General features: G+C 36.2%; 2 protein-coding genes across 8 annotated transcripts in view; one reads left to right on the plus strand and one right to left on the minus strand.

Moving 5' to 3' along the window:
- The window catches only part of HERC2 (HECT and RLD domain containing E3 ubiquitin protein ligase 2), a 241,470-nt gene that overhangs the window by 86,857 nt on the left and 137,464 nt on the right, over positions 1-17,149 (plus strand). For 5 of the 7 annotated variants that reach the window (XM_025437755.3, XM_025437758.3, XM_025437759.3 and 2 more), the window contains 7 exons: positions 1,520-1,720; positions 5,461-5,689; positions 5,803-5,927; positions 10,874-11,052; positions 12,432-12,616; positions 13,804-13,959; positions 14,643-14,828. In XM_025437755.3, the coding sequence (XP_025293540.1) occupies positions 1,520-1,720; positions 5,461-5,689; positions 5,803-5,927; positions 10,874-11,052; positions 12,432-12,616; positions 13,804-13,959; positions 14,643-14,828 (1,261 nt within the window). Of the gene's footprint in view, positions 1-1,519; positions 1,721-1,835; positions 1,962-5,460; positions 5,690-5,802; positions 5,928-10,873; positions 11,053-12,431; positions 12,617-13,803; positions 13,960-14,642; positions 14,829-17,149 lie in introns of those variants that run through there. The other 2 variants (XM_025437763.3, XM_049107999.1) reach the window with 2 other exon arrangements.
- On the minus strand, positions 654-1,146 carry LOC112653537 (60S ribosomal protein L27a-like). The gene has a single exon (XM_035714349.2). The coding sequence runs from the start codon at positions 1,144-1,146 to the stop codon at positions 700-702; it is 447 nt and encodes a 148-aa protein (XP_035570242.1). The 3' UTR covers positions 654-699.

Here is a 17,149-nt window from a genome sequence, read left to right on the forward strand (position 1 = left end):
CATTGTTTGGTCTTCTTGGTGAATTGACCCATTTATCATTATATAAAGTTCTGTCTTTAGCCCTGGCAATTTCTTTCCTCCAACGTTTGCTGATATTAGTATAGCTATTTTCTAATCCTTTACCTAGCCCTCTTTAATCTTTATATTTAAGGTAGATTTCTTTAAGGTTGATATCATATTTAAGTTTTGGTTTTTGTACATCTTGACAACTTCTACTTTTTTGTTTGGAGGTTTAGATCATTTAAAGTTAATGTAATTGGGCAGCCCGGGTGGCTCAGCAGTTTAGTGCTGCCTTTAGCCCAGGGCCTGATCCTGGAGACCTGGGATCCAGTCCCATGTCAGGCTCCCTGTATGGAACCTGCTTCTCCCACTGCCTGTGTCTCTGTCTCTCTATCTCTGTCTGTCTTTCATGAATAAATAAATAAAACCTTAAAAATAAAAGCTAATGTAATTATTTATAAGTTGGATTTATTTCTACCATTGTTTGTTTTTTGTTTGCTTTTTTATATTTCTTTGTCTTTTCCTGACTTCTTTGGGGTTATTTGAATAAGTTGTAGTATTCCTTTTTAACTTAGTTGTTTCTTTGTGTAGTTTTTTAGTGGTTGCTCTAGAGATTAAATATACCTGATCTTTCATTATTATTATTATTATTTTTTAAAAGCACTTGTTAGCATTTAATGAACCTCCCCCTATGTGGCTTCAAGCTACTAGAACGCAGGTGCCCCCCACGCACTTTATCTTCTCCTCAGCTCTTCTACTGAAGAATTTGGCCTTCACGATGACAGGCTGTTTTGGGAGCTTTCCCTTTCCCAAAACTTTGTAGTAGCCCCATCGCACCACATCGGTAATAGGAGCAGCTCCAATCTTGTTTTTGGCAGCATTTACCCGTGTCTGCTCACTGACTAAGGTCCACAGTTTATCAAGGTTGACAGTTGGGCAGAAGCTCTGGTTCCTCTTTAAGTGGTAATGTCTCATACCGACTTTTCCAAAGTAACCTGGGTGATATTTGTCAAAGTTGATCCTGTGATGATGCATGCCACCAGCATTACCCCGGCCTCCTGGGTGTTTCCGGTGTTTGTTGATGTGTTTGTGGCCATGGCTCATGTGGCCCCAAAGTTTCCGGGTCTTCCTCAGTCTGGATGGCATGTTGGTGGCCCAGAGGAAAAAGCCTGATCTTTCATTATTTACTTACAGTTACTTTTAACTGTTCAGGTGGATTATGATCCTCTTTGTCATCCATTAAAGTGCATCAGTAATTTTGAGAGTGAAAGGATTTTCAACTTTTTATCTTTTTATTTCTGGCACAGTGAGTTTGGGTCCTAAAATGAGAGAGAAAATTGGAATCTGATAGTATATAAACTAGACAGCCATGAAAGTACATGTGCATTTAGGACAATTAGAGGAATGAATAAGTAGTAATTAAGGCATCTTTGTAATTCATAATGATGAATATCTCCTTTAATGCAATCCAATTGCTGAATGTGTGGATTCATTTTAGGTTCTTATGATTCTTTCATAGAGTTTTGCTTGGTCATCTTGTTCTGAGTGGTCCATTGGCCTCCGTGTCCCTTTTGTGGTAGACATCTGCTCAATGACTTTTGAGCAGCTGGACCTCCTACTACGGCAAGTGAGTGAGGGGATGGATGGTACTGCTGACTGGCCCCCACCTCAAGAGAAAGAGTGCATGGCTGTGGCAACACTGAATCTTCTACGACTTCAGGTATTAATGATTTCCTTTCCTCTCTCTCCCTTTGTTAAGTGTCTTAGGTATTTGTAATAATGTTTATGTATATTTATGTATATATGTTTATTGTTCTTGTGTGTGGAGAAACAACTGGGTGAGACAAAAGATGATTGAGAGACCAGCTGGATGTGCTAGCCAATCTCTCTTCTGGAATGTGAAAGTTCAACTCAGTAAGCTTGGACTCCCTCTGGTAGTACCTCCTCCACTTTGTCACAGGGTAGGTTAAGGTTAAAAGTCAAAATAAGAAAAGCTACAGGGCAGCACGGGTGGCTCCATGGTTTAGCCCCGCCTTTGGCCCAGGGCTTCTTCCTGGAGGCCCAGGATCTAGTCCCATGTCAGGCTTCCTGCATGGAGCCTGCTTCTCCCTCTGCCTCTCTCTGTCTCTCTGTGTCTCTCATGAATAAATAAATAAATCTTAAAAAAAAAAAAAGAAAAACTACAAAAATAGTTTTTTTTCTTTCTCCCTATCTTTGTTTCTTTTTTTAAGTAAAACTATAGCTGAAATCCTTGGTCATCGTGTTTCTCTTGGTAATAAAATCCTATGAATGTCAAGAGACTAGTTTTTCTTAATAATTTTTCCCTTTGTAATACAAGGATTTCTATGTAACCCATCATCTCTGCCTTTGCTCTCTCCTCATTTTTGCCTTAGTTTCTTTTTTTTTTTTTTGCCTTAGTTTCTAAAAAGCACATAGATGAATGTAATGTTTAGTTGCATTAATCGAATTATCAGAAGTTTGGAGAGTACTTCTCTTTCCCAGAAGTCTATAGGAGCTCATTTATTAGTACTACTGTGGTCCCTTTCATGAATCTACCCAATTGTCACTTTCCCATGGTTTGTAGCAGTGTTGCTATCTGGTCATTGCTATGGTAAAAGACCTTGTACATGTCTCAGGCTGGATTCCTTTTGCACCATATGCCTGGTGCCATAGTTTTTCTCTTTATTCCATTTTTTAGGTCCTTAAGCTTTAGTTCTATCATTTAAAAAATTCACTTAACAAAGCTTAATTCTTAAGAAGCATACAATTTGAGAATCTTTATTCATTAGGTGAATTTAATATTTTAATAGTTGTTTTGATTCCTAATGTGTTTGAATTTAGGTGTTCTGATTAGTTTTGTGTAAGTTTTTTCTTCATTTTCTTATTTCTTGATAGAGTTTCCAAAATAGTTTTTTCTTTTCAGATACTTTTAATTGTTCTGAAGTTTTTCAGTTTGATTTCTGGACATTCATCATGTTACAAAAAAATTTAATATTTGTTAATTCCAAATTAACAAAGAATTTAACCAGCACTTCTCTTCCTGAAAAACATAGGGGTTATAGGGATGCATCACACCTAAACTCCCCTTTCCACTTTCTGTGTTTTAATTGTCAGATAGACTTACTACACTGGATCCAGAGTACACTGATTTTTATGTGTGTGTTTCCCCTTAAAAGAAAAACACTCCCAATTGCCATATGTAAGATACATTTCTGATTTAAGACATGAAAAGAAATTTTCCTCCAATTGATTAGTATCAGCATCATCATTTTTCAAAAGATCATACTTACTTGGATAGAGGCTGTTTTTTCTTTTTTTTTTTTTTAAAGCAAATTTGTCATGGTTGTTTTTATCCTCTCCCTCCTGGGTATCTCCGTCATACATTTTGTCATCAAGGTCTGTGAGTTAGAGTCTGGAAATTCTGTTTGCTCGAATGCTTCTTAAATAATTTAACAGGACTTAGCTTTTTAGGTTATGTGTTTAGTTTATTGGCAGTTTGATGATGCTCTGTCTTCTGATTTTTATTGTTGTTGATGAGAATTGTTATATTAGTGTAATTATCTCTTCGTAGCTAATTTGCCTTTTCTTTTTGGTAGCCTTTCAGATTTTTTTTTTTGTTTGGTAATTTTAACTTACTATGTCTAGGTGAGGATTTATTTTTGTATGTATAACTTGAGATTATGATTCTCATTAAATTTGAGATTACATATTTTTGTTAAGTATTGAAAAGTATTCACTCTTTACTATTGAAATTGCACTCTTCTTTATCTACTCTTCCCCTTGGAGAGTTCTTTTCTATGTATACTGAACTTTTCTCATTCTTCCGAAGTATTACAACTTTTTTTGATATTTTTAAATCTTTTTATCTTTTATAATGTTCACTTTCTGTCCTTCCATTTTGCCTTCTGGTTATAGTACTCTCTTTTAGTTCACAAATCTTTTAGGTGATTGTTCCATATTTTTGAGTTGTCCATTTATTTAATAAATACTTGTATGATCACGGCACTACAGGTATTAACTTGTTAAATCCATGTGCCCCCTTCTGAGAAGTAGGACTCCTGATGTGTATGGCACAGATGAGGATGTACAGAGAAGTTCAGTTATGTGGCCCAGGTAGGGTATCCATGCAATCATGGAGGTTCAGGGTTGGCACCTGGGTCCAGGCTTTTCACACTTCTGCCTGAAGGTTTTTATTCTTGTAGCTGTTTTTCTCATTTTTAGAATTTATATTTGGGTCTTTTTCAAAGCTTTCATTTTGTTCATTATATTCTTCTGGGTTTTGTGCCTTCCTTGGTCTCTAAGAACATTATTTTTAAAGATTTTATTTATTTATTTGAGAGAGAGAGAGAGAGAGAGTAGGGGGTGGAGGAGAGGGACAGAGAAGAGTCCTAAGCAGACTCCATGCTGAGCTCAGAGCCTGACACAGGCCTCAATTTGACAACCCCACGATCACCACCTAAGCCAAAATCAAGAGCTTATCTGATTGTGCCACCTAGGTACCTCAGAACATTTACTTTTTTTATGGAGTCATTCCAGTGTTTATATTGCTCCCTTACTGTAGGAACTTGAGTTCTGTCTCTTAGAAGAACTTTGTCTTTGATTCTCTCCTGCGACTTAGTGTGGATTGTCCTTTCCGACTGTAGTACCACTTTTAGAGGAGGTCTTGCTAGGGATATCTCTTTGCCTTTGGCTCTGGTGATGTTCCCAAAGGGCAGTTTTATATTTGTGTCTCTGAAGTGTCATGATTTTCAGGTTCTAGATGTTTTGGTGTTCAGTTCTTGACTCATGGATATCTATACCTGGAAGATTGGTATAAATTTAATTTTACATCTGCTCACAGACCAGGCCAGGTCTCTGATTTCTTGTGGGGTCTCTTTCTACCCAAAGCCTTCAATGGGCAGTGTTGCCTTCAAGTCCTGGCTGGTGATAGACAGGTGATCTTCAGCGGCTTCTGCAGGAACATCAGGCTCAGTGGGCTGTCATGAGTAGTTTGAATCTCCTACCTGAAGGCTTTGATCTGCTCTTAGAGCCTAGAACCTCTTAGCTCCTGCCGTCTCTCTGAGTTCTGGTATGGCCCTCAAAGAGCTTCCTTATATACTCAGCTTGGTTGTATAATCTTTTAACGGTTTTTTGGTTGTAATATATTCACACTTTCTCTGTGTTTGGTACAGAGGGCTGGGGGTGCGGTAGAGGTTACTCTTTAACCTCTCTGTTGATGTTAAGCTCTTTCATATATGTATTTAAAGTGGGTTTAAAAAATTCCTCATAAAAGTACCTTACCGTCGATTCTCAACTAGTATGGGTAAAATTTTTTAGTCTGTTTAAGAAAATTCATATATCAGAAGTTTTTCCTTTATTATTTGAATAAAACTCAATTTGAGGTATTATTTAATCTTTAATAAGATTTGAAATCCCGTTGTTTGTAGGGCTTCTAAATTAAAATTGTTTTTCTCTTTTCAGTTGCATGCTGCCATTAGTCACCAGGTTGACCCAGAATTCCTTGGTTTAGGTCTGGGCAGCGTCCTCCTCAACAGCCTGAAACAAACCGTAGTGGCCCTGGCCAGCAGTGCAGGCGTGCTGAGCACTGTACAGGCAGCTGCCCAGGCTGTGCTCCAGAGTGGGTGGTCCGTGCTTCTGCCCACTGCTGAGGAGAGGGCCCGGGCACTCTCTGCCCTCCTGCCCTGTGCAGGTGGGCTTGGGTGAGGAGCAGGGTTGGGGATGGGGTGAAGGGGTGGGAGCAGAAGAGGGGACCAAGAGGGGTTGATAATTACCTCACTTGGCAAAAGTGCTTTCCCTTTCCAGTTTCAGGCAATGAAGTTAACATAAGTCCAGGTCGTCGATTCATGATTGATCTTCTGGTGGGCAGCTTGATGGCTGATGGAGGGTTAGAGTCGGCCCTAAATGCAGCCATTACTGCAGAAATCCAGGTATGTTTCTGGGAGTGTGTATGTGAGCTGACTGAGGTGATTTTTACCTGTCAATGAGTTCAGATTGAAACACTATATTCATGTGAGGAAATAACAACATTTGCCAAAAGGTTGCCATGAAAAACTGAAACATAAAGCATTTAGTAAAATCCAAGTATTTCCTGTAATTAAAGCTTTTTTTCATCTTGCTAGTTAAAATAATTTATTGAGATATTAAGTATGATAAAATATACACACTTTGGTCTATTTAAATCAATGTGACAGATACTATAATCATGTTATGAATCATCATCATGAAAGTGCTGACTTCACTTTCCATCATCTTAGAAAGTGCTGTTGTGCCTCTTTGCACCCAAAGTTAGGACTCCCCTGCCTCTCCCAGATTAAATTAGTTTTGCCAGTTTTGAATGTCATATATGTGGAATCATACAGTATATACTGTTTTGTGTCTGCTTTATTTTGCCTTTGATAATTTTCAAACTCAACTACATTGTTTTTACCATTGAGTATTTTATTGTATGATTATGGCACTATTTATCCATTTTGCTGTTAGTAGACATTTGATTATTTTTGATTCTCTAAAGCTGCTTTGATCATGCTGTGTATGGTTCTTTAGTGAACATATGTTTTTCTTCTTGGGTAAATATAATTTGCTAGATCTTAAGGTGAGTATGTTTTTATAATTTCCCAAAGTGGCTATGACATTTAATTTGAACCATCCTATGTGAGAGTTCTAGCTCTTTCTTGACCTCACCAACATGAGACATGTCATTCTTCATATATTTAGCTTCTCTGGGTGGGGTAGTGTGGTTTTTAATTTTGCATTTTTATGTACTTAATGGTCATTCATAGCTCCATTTGTTACTTTCATAGTGGCAAAAGTTTTTATTTTATTTTATTTTTTTTTATTTTTTTATTTTTTTAAAAGTTTTTAATTTAAAAACTAACACTGATGAAATTAGATGAAGTAAATATATTAAAAATGTCTTTGAAAACATACTTAAATACTTTGATTACATTGAAAAAACATAGAAGAAGTCATATAGATAGCATTAGGAGCAGTGACAGTTCTTGTGTAGTTGTTGTTTTCCAGATCCTGTACTGTGTACTTTACTTTCATTTTCTCTGTTAACTTTCTCAGTTGTGTTGAGTAGAAAAAGTGGTTTAAAGTTTCATTTTATAGATGTGAACATAAGTACCACAGAAGTATGTGATTTGCTAAGGTGTCGAGACAAGCGAGTGGCAGGCTTGCTGACTCCAAGCCTTTTTTTTCTTTATCTTCCCACACAGCTCTGTATGACAGCTTGCCTGATGGGAGCAGTGATAGTGAACAGGCACAGGCAGTCCACATGTAGCTCAGACAGAAACCTTGACATGACACAAGTGGGATTTTTTGAACCTATTAATTAATTTTAAAAATTTTATTATTATTATTATTTATTTATTTATTTTTCTTAGTTTCAGGGCTAGAATTCAGTGATTCATCATTTGCATGTAACACTCAGTGCTCATTACATTAAGTGCCTTTCTTTATGCCAGTCACCTTCTCTTTACCCATCTCCCCTCAATAGACATTTCTCCAAGATGACATACACATGTCCACCAGACACATGAAAAAAATGTTCAACAACACTCAGCGTCAGGAAAATTCAATCAAAATCAAGAGACGCCACCTCACACTAGTTAGCATGGCTAAAATTAATAAGTCAGGAAACAACAGATGTTGGTGGAGATACAGAGAAAGGGGAAACCTCTTATACTGTTGGAGGAATGTAGACTGGAAAACAGTATGGAGGTTCCTCAAAAAGTCAAAAATAGAGGTACCCTACAACCCAGCCTTTGCACTAGTAGGCTTTTATTTAAAGGATATAAACATAGTGATTTGAAGGGGTACCTGCACCCCGATGTTTATAGCAACAGTTCCAGGAGCACATGGGTGGCTCAGTGGTTGAGCATCTGCCTTTGGCTCAGGTCATGATCCTGGGGTCCTGGGATTGAGTTCTGCCTCAGGCTTCCTGTAGGGAGCCTGCTTCTCCTTCTGTCTATGTCTATGCCTCTCTGTGTCTCTCATGAATAAATGCATAAAACCTAAAAAAAAAAAAAAAAAAAAAAGGCAGCAGTGTCCACAAATAGCCAAACTATGGAAGGAGCTCAGATGTCCATCAACACATAAATGGATAAAGAAGTGGTGTATATATACACAATAGAATATTACTCAGCCATCAAAATGAATGAAATTTTGCTATCTGCAATGATGTAGATAGAGGGTATTATGCTAGGTGAAATAAGTCAATTAGAGAGGGACAAATACTATATGATTTCACTCTTGGAATTTAAGGAACAAAACAATTGAACATAGGGGAAGAAAAGGAAAAATAAAATAAGATAAAAAGATGAAAATCGAGAGGGAGGTAAACCATAAGTGATGCTAAACTCTACAACCTATTAATTTAGTTAGCAAATGTTTATTCTTCATTTCCTTTTGGGGGGATTGTTGGAGGGGAGATGTTGCTGGGCTTCAGAGGCTATAGAGATATATAGATTGTGATCTATATAATAACTAAGGTACCTAAAATAAAAGAAAATTAAGGGCCATTTATTTTAAAACAAAATTATTAGTAATCTACAAAAAGGCATAAACAAAAATCTCATCATTTAGGAATTACTACTATACCAGTATCTGTTGTTAACAGTTTTGGTATATAGTCTTCCAGACTTCTAAAGATGCAGATGTTTACCGATGATACTGAATACAGTGCTAGAATTAGTCTCAGTGGCTTATCAGTTTGCATCTTTTTTACTCACCACGTTGCCATGTCTTCTATGTTGAATATTTTATTATACTCATTTATTCTGTTGCTTTGGGGAAGTCTGTCATATGGAAAGGGAATTCCTTCTTCTTCTTTTTTTTTTTTTTTTTATTGGTGTGGATTGTCCTAACATACAGAATAACCCCCAGTGCCCGTCACCCATTCACTCCCACCCCCCGCCCTCCTCCCCTTCCAACACCCCTAGTTCGTTTCCCAGAGTTAGCAGTCTTTACGTTCTGTCTCCCTTTCTGATATTTCCCACACATTTCTTCCCCCTTCCCTTATATTCCCTTTCACTATTATTTATATTCCCCAAATGAATGAGAACATATAATGTTTGTCCTTCTCCGACTGGCTTACTTCACTCAGCATGATACCCTCCAGTTCCATCCACGTTGAAGCAAATGGTGGGTATTTGTCATTTCTAATAGCTGAGTAATATTCCATTGTATACATAAACCACATCTTCTTCTTTTTTTTTTTTAAACGACCTTTATTGACCATTTATGTTTTAGATATTTTTACTACTATACATAATTATTCTTATAGATTAGAAGTCATTGAGTATAAGAATGTTTATTAGGAAAATGTTCTGGAAATGAAATTGTGCTGGGTCAAAAGCATGCATATTTTTGATCTTTCTGATTCATGTTGTCTTCTTATTCTTAAGAGTGGGAGGCCCAGTTACAATCCCACCCCTGAAATTGGGTCTTCATCCCGACACCCCTCAGGACTGGGAAAGGCTATTCATGTTGAGACTGTTCTGGCTTTTGTCATTAGAAAATAAGGCCCAGAAAGAGAACTTTTTTTTGCTTTTTCATAGTAAATTTGGTCACTAGAACAATGCTTGGTATGTCCTCAAGAATATTTATTGCATTTGACTGGCAAAGATACCTCCTATTTTTTTTTTTTAATAATAGCTTTATTGAGATCTAAGTCACATACTCTAAACTTTACTCTTTTAAAGTGTATAATTCAGTGACTTTTTTGTATATTCGCAGTGTTGTGCAACCATTATGACAACTCTCAGAACGTTTTCATTACTCCGGATGCCGCTTAACAGTCATCTCCCATTCCCTACTCCTTCCTAGCCATTGACGGCTACTAATGTACTTTGTGTATCTGAAAGATTTTCTGGCACTGAACTTTTCATATAAATGGATTTATACAATCTGTGACCTTTTGTGTCTGGCTTCTTTTTATAGCCTAGTGTTTTTCAACGTTTATTTATGTCGTACTTCATTTTTAAAAATTGCTAAATAATATTCCTTTGTTATGAGTATAGCACATTTTGTTTATCCGCTCATCAGCCAATGGACATATAGTCATCTCTACTTTTAAGTTATTATGAAAATGCTGTTATGAACATTTGTGTATAGGTTTTTATGTGGACATATGTTTTTTCTTATAGGTGTATGCCTAGGAATAGAGTTGTTTAGTTTTATGGTAACTCTATGTTTAATGTTTTGAAGAATGGCCAGATTTTTTTCTTAAGTGGGATTTCCAGTAGGAATGTATGAAGGTTCTAGCGTTCCACATCCTTGTCAATCCTTGCTACTGTCCAGCTTTTCTATTATAGCCATCCTAACAGGTGTGGATATCTCTGATGACTAATGATGTGGAGCATCTTTTCATGTGCTATTAGCCATTTATATATCTTCTTTGAAGATATGTGTATTCAAATCCTTTGCTCATTTTTAAATTGGTTTATTTATCTTTTAATTGTTGAGTTATAAGAATTCTTTTTGTATTCTGACACATGCCTCACGAAGAATATATCCTCTCATTCTTGGGTTCATGTTTGCAAAACAGATAGACTGTGCATGTATGGGGCAGATCATTGGGTATTTTTGAGATCAGGAGTGAAGGTTTTAGGTACTTCCCAGAAAGAAAGCAGCTAGAGACCATCAGCAGTGAAAGCCTGGACGTTGGATTTGTAGGATAGTCGGTTTAGAAGCTGAGCACCTGAATAATGGGATTTCAGACAAGCTGGGATGGGCCAGTGTCATCGGGTGGTTTGTGAGTTAGTGCACAGAGGCTGGGATATCTAGGCTGGGAGATCAGGGCTTAGCTCATGGTGCTTTCACCCTTGCTGCTAAGATAACTGGTAACCAGTTTCTATTTTATGAATTACAGGATATAGAAGCCAAAAAAGAAGCACAGAAGGAAAAAGAAATTGATGAACAAGAAGCCAGTGCCTCAACATTTCACAGAAGTAGGACTCCATTGGATAAAGATCTTATTAATACAGGGATCTATGAATCTTCTGGAAAACAGTGTTTGCCTTTGGTTCAGCTCATACAACAGCTTCTTAGGTAAATAGTATTAGATATATTTTTACAGGATTATTGGTTTTCACAGTAAAATAGTGAGATCTAGCACTAGGATCTGAAAAATGTGTTTGGGAGGTGAGGAAATACTCTGAAATTTATCTAAAATAGGTTTTGGGGTAAAGAGCAGACTTTTTTTGAGTTTTTATTTTAATTCTAGTTAGTTAATATACAGTGTTCTTAGTTTCAGGTGTAAAATAAGGTAATTCAGCAGTTTTATAAACTACCCTGTGCTCATCACAAGTATACTGTTTAATTTCTATCACCGATTTAACCCATCACCCTGCCCCCATCCCCTCTGGTAACCATCAAGTTTGTTCTCTGTAATTAAGAGTCTGTTTTTTTATTTGTCTCTCCTTATTTCCCCCTCCACTCATTTGTTTTGTTTCTTAAATTCCACATATGGGTGAAATCATACAGTATTTGTCTTTTTCTGTCTGATTTTGCTTTGTTATTTTCTCTAGTGCCATTCATGTCATTGCAAATGGCAAGATTTCTTTTCCTTTTTTTTTTTTTTTTTTATGGCTGAATCAGTATTGTGTGTATATGCCACATCTTCTTTATCTATTCATCATTGATGGACTTTTGAGCTACTTCCATAATGTAGCTATTGTAAATAATGTTGCTATAAACATAGGGGTGCACATATCCCTTTGAATTAGTGTTTTTGTATTCTTTGGGTAAATACCCAGTAGTGTGATTGCTGGTAGTTCTATTTTTAACTTTTTGAAGAACCTCCACTGTTTTAAGAACAGACTTTTAAATTACAGATGAAAGGATAGGTTAGAGTATGTGAGGTAGAACTAGAGATTTTAAAGATTTTCACACAAGAGAAAATTGGAGTTTATGAGATAAACAGGAAAAGATTCTTATTCTCATGAGTAAGCAATAGATGCAAATGAAAATCATGATAATTATTATTTTTTAAACTGTATCATTACCTCATTGACTTGTTAGGCAGATGCATAAATGATAAGTGAATCTTGTCTTTAAGAGTGTCACATCTATATGTAAAATGCAGCTTTGGACAAAAATAATGACACAGTTTCCCACACCCCCACCGCCCCCCAATGGTCTGTTCAGAAGTTTTCTATCATTTTGGACCATTCCACACAGCTTTTAGGAGCACATTTGTAAAGCAAAGGGCATCATTATATCTTTTGTAACTTCTGTCTTCTCTGCTCAGTTTTGACTGAGGTTGTCTTTATTGCAGACACATCTAACACATATTTGAGGAAGGAAGCCAGCTGTAGGTCATCTGAGTGTATGATCTGTATTTCTGATTTTAGTTTATGTTGTGATTTCTTAATAGCTTTTTTAAACAGATATAATTTTAATTTTGCAATCCTCTTTCCCCTGCATAGGAACATTGCTTCTCAGACAGTAGCCAGATTGAAAGATGTTGCTCGTCGGATTTCATCATGTCTAGACTTTGAGCAACATAGTCGTGAAAGAACTGCTTCATTGGATTTGTTGCTGCGCTTTCAGCGCCTTCTTATCAGTAAACTTTATCCAGGAGAAAGTATTGGTCAGACCTCAGATATTTCTAGTAAGTTGCTTAAAATTAAAATGTCTTTGTGTATTTTGCTTTCTGATGTAGGCTTTTTGACATCCCTATTCTATTCTACCTTCCCAGAAATGTAGTTCTTATACTGTTAAATGTACCAATTTGGGGCGACTTCAGGTAGGTAAGTGTAATATGTGGAATGAATCATCATTGGAGGAAGGGTGGGTCTCAGTTATAGCACTGGTTTATTAGCTGCTGGACATGAGACTAAGTAAGTCTCCTGGAGGGTGTAGGTTGCTCACTTATGGAATGAAATAACATCAGAGGATGTCTATGAGAATTAAAATAGGATGATACGTAAGGGCTCAGCTCTGTGTATGACATAGAGTAGAGTACTTTCCATAAGCTCCAAAAGTAGTAGGTGGCTCTCTGTAAGTTGGCTTTCTCTGTCAAGGATGGAAAGGTCTGCTGCTTTTGTTAATATTTTTATAGATAGTATATTTTAAAATATCTTAGTTCCTGAAAGAGTTAGGCATTTGTAGATGATAGAAAATTTCAGGTTGATATAAGTGAACTTACGTCTAAAGAGGTGCCCATTTCAAAGACATAAAGTCACAAGGACTGAAGAGTCATTAAGAGCCATTTAGGAAGAAAAGTTGAAAGATTTTATAAGATTGAAAAATGCCTAATGTTGTTCATTGGGAGTAATTTGCAAGTGTTAAGACTTGAATTTTGATGACATTTATATTGGATATAAGATTTTAACTATATAAATTATGACTTTAGTTTTTATACAACGTTTATACTTTTTTTTTTTTTTAAAGATTTTATGTATTCATGAAATACACAGAGAGAGAGGCAGAGGCTTAGGCAGAGGGGGCGAAGCAGTCTTCTTGCAGCGTTCCTGCAGGGCTTGATCCCAGGACCCCAGATCATGACCTAAGTCAAAGGCAGATGCTCAACTACTGAGCCACCTAGGTGCCCCTATACTTTAGTATTTATACCCAAAGTTTCTAGGTAGTACAGTGTATAAAAATTGACATAACCAAATTCACTGTTTCTCATACTATGTGATATAAAAAGAGCCAGGGATTAAGGGTTAAGCTTCTGTTTGAGATTATTATTATAGGTAAAAGATGTATAGATGAAGGTGAAAGAGTAATCAATGCAGTTTATTTACAAAGTAAATTTTAATGGTAAAAATGAAAAATTTTAAATCTTTCTTGAAGGTCATGAGCTTATGGGTGTCGGTTCTTTACTGAAGAAGTACACAGCCCTTTTGTGCACACACATTGGTGATATACTGCCTGTGGCAGCCAGCATTGCTTCTACCAGCTGGCGACACTTTGCAGAGGTGGCCTGCATTGTGGAAGGGGACTTCACTGGTACCTTTTTTATATCCTACCTTCAGATATGTGTTTATTTTCATAGATTGAGTAGACTTAAAATTTATCCTTTTCTGATAAACCTGCATGCCTTTGCCCCATACATTTTCTAATACTATTGGCCTTTTTTCTTTTGTTTTTTCACTTGCTGACAATTCATTTGTTAAGTAACCTGCTGCAGGAGTTGTATCACTGTATAAATGTTATTAGTGATTTAGAGTTATATCACCATTATTAACATTTTAATAATGAGGTCACTAATAATTATCTAATTTTATTTCAGCAGCATAAAAATTAGTTGCCCCTTTCAGGACCTTAATAAATTCCAGTGTTGCTTAATATGTTAGTTAATTCTATGACAGTAGAGCATTATTATTGAGTGCTTTTTTTTCCTGATAATAAACTTAGTTTTCTGGAAACAGTTTTCTGAATATAAAACTCTAGTTAATACTTCTATGTTGAAATAGTGTTTTTGAAAAGCATTCTTGTAACTCAGGGTTCCATTTGATATTTTATCTATTCTTTCAAAATGAAAGATAAAATAATCTTGTAGAGATGTGCTAAGAGACAAGCATTCCTTATTTTGTGATTTATTAGAATTGTGTGAGCTTAAAAGTAGTTTTGTAGGATACATGCTTTATTTAGATCTTAATGCTTTTTTTTTTCTTTCTTTTAAAATGTAGGTGTTCTCCTTCCAGAGCTAGTAGTTTCTATAGTGCTTCTGCTCAGTAAAAATGCTGGTGTCATGCAGGAGGCTGGAGCTGTCCCTCTGCTGGGTGGCCTTTTAGAACATCTGGATCGGTTCAACCAGCTGGCACCAGGGAAAGAAAGGGATGACCATGAAGAGTTAGCTTGGCCTGGCATCATGGGTATGGCTGCTTAGCTTACAGAACTTCCATTCAGGAGAGTTCTATCTTAGCTAGCCTATTCCTGCCTTTTTAGAGTACTTCACAGAGAGACCAATTTTTGCCATTTTCACTGATGGTCGTATAAGTGGAAAATGAAGATAATTCAAATCAGAAGAGATTTAAGTTATATTTAAGGAAGATTTTTTTCTTAATAATGGTTGTTACTTTGTGAAATGGACTATTTTAGAAAGTTCTGGAAAGCCCTTTCTTGAGTGGTGTCTCCAGAAGGTACTGTCGGAAGTGATTAGATATGGCTCAGCTTGGGAGGCAAACATCAGTGTGGGATGACTTTCTGAACTCATTCTATCTGACGTTACAGAGTTATGGAATTCCCATAGTCAGCTGAGCACTTGGTCTATAGTGCTTACCAAATTAGAATAGAACTTGTTTTTTCAAAGTTTCTAGCTTTGACATTTTTGAACCTAAGTCTGCGTTACCATATGTATGGTTCTGACTTTCTGGACTCATAGAATTAAATTCAATTTTTTGGTTCAACTTTTATTTTATAGGAAAGCTCAAGGAATGTGGGCTTTTTCTTCTCCCATTATAAACTGTCATATTGTAACATGGGAGCTTCAAGTAAGAAGTAACAACTGTGCTGAAGAAAATAACATTAGAATGTCAAGCATAGTTTTTAACTTTTTATATCACTAATATTTTTAGTACCATTCTTCTACTTTTGTGAATTTAAATGTTACTTTTGTCTCTATACTCAGTATGGTTGAGGGCATTTAATCTGATTAGCAGTTTAAACTCATTAATTTAAAGACATTTTTTGTGTGCATGAAATAAAACACATACTCAAAAGTACAGAGAACAATGCTGTGATTGATCATAGAGAAAATAATTTAACATCCATCCAGATTAAGAAGTTGAATGTTGGCGGGACCATCCTACACATCAAAACTGCTTTTTGTCTTCTGAAAGATTCCCCTCTCTGATCTTGTGTGGTCATTGGTCTGCTGCTTCTCTTGACCATTTTATCAGACAGGCATGTACCCCTTAACAATTTAGTTGTTTAAACATTCTTATGTCTATTTCATGGTAGTTTATAGGGTATGCTTTAGTACAAATGCCAGGTTTCCATAGTGATTGTGCTGATTTTCATCTCTATAGAATATGAGAGTTTTCACCGTTCCACTTCGTTGCCAAGAGGTCAAATGTTATTTTTTCCGTAGGTCTTTTGTCCATGGGGTCATCATACTAGCACTTTTGGGTGAAAGGACTGTCCTTGATCACTCTTTGGGAGTACCACTTTTGTCTAAATAAGTTGACTGCCTCTGTCTGTTTCTGATCTTGCAGCTTCCCTCTTTGATTTCTTGCACTTTGATAGCACCCTCTAGTGAATTGTTGAATGGAAATGGGATAGTGGGCAACCTTGCCTTGTTCTTAGGAACAGAAGAAAAGCTTTCCAAATTTTGTACATGAAGTATGAAGTTTGTTAAGGGTTTTCTTTGTAGAAACCTTTAAATATTAAGGATGTTCTCTTTTATTCTGCTTTACGTAGAGGTTTTAGTTGTGATTGGATATTAGATTGCATCAAATGCTTTTCTGCATCTCAATGATCATTTAACTTTTCCTCTTTTTTTCTATTAATATGTGAATTATTGATTTGTGTGTGTGTGTGTGCTGAAACCCGGGATCGAACCAGGGACGAATTATTGATTTTTCAAAAATTAAATCAGTTTTTTCCATTTTGGGAATAAAACTACCTAGGTTATATTGGTCATATTAATATACATTATTGGTTTGTTTTTTTTTTCCCCGACATTTTGCATCTGTATTTGTGAATTGCAGTTTTATTTCTTTTTAATGCTATGTAGGTTGCTTATAATCACCACTCCTTCACTAACAAAGAAGCTGTAAATTAGGAACATGGGAGCTTCCCATGCAGCCTCTCAATTCGTTTATGATCTGTCAGTTGAGAATGTTAGCTAGTTGGGAGAAACTTTCTGATGGATCTGATAGTACAAAAACATAATAGAGTTATGTAAGTTTTGGTAAGGCGGTTGTGTTAGTCTGTTAGAGTTATGCTCTTCTTTTTTTAGGAGGGTATGTATAAGATTGGTAGAATTTGCAAGATAATCATCTTGATCTGTAGTGTTCTTTATGAACAATTTCTTTTGATTTGAGGGTGGGAGGTAGAGGAAACCCCCCCCTTTTTAAACTATGATAAAATATACCTAACGAAATTTATTTTAACCATTTTAAAAAAGTTTTCAGTTCTCTGGCTTTAGATACTTATGTTATTGTGCAACCATCACCACCATCCAGCTTCAAAA

This window comes from Canis lupus, chromosome 3, assembly GCF_003254725.2.
Source record: "Canis lupus dingo isolate Sandy chromosome 3, ASM325472v2, whole genome shotgun sequence".
NCBI classification, from domain to species: Eukaryota; Metazoa; Chordata; class Mammalia; order Carnivora; family Canidae; genus Canis; species Canis lupus.

What these genes read in the sequence shown, in the direction of transcription:
- LOC112653537 (XM_035714349.2), bottom strand. Translation starts at nt 1,146, where the DNA reads ATGCCATCCAGACTGAGGAAGACCCGGAAACTTTGGGGCCACATGAGC.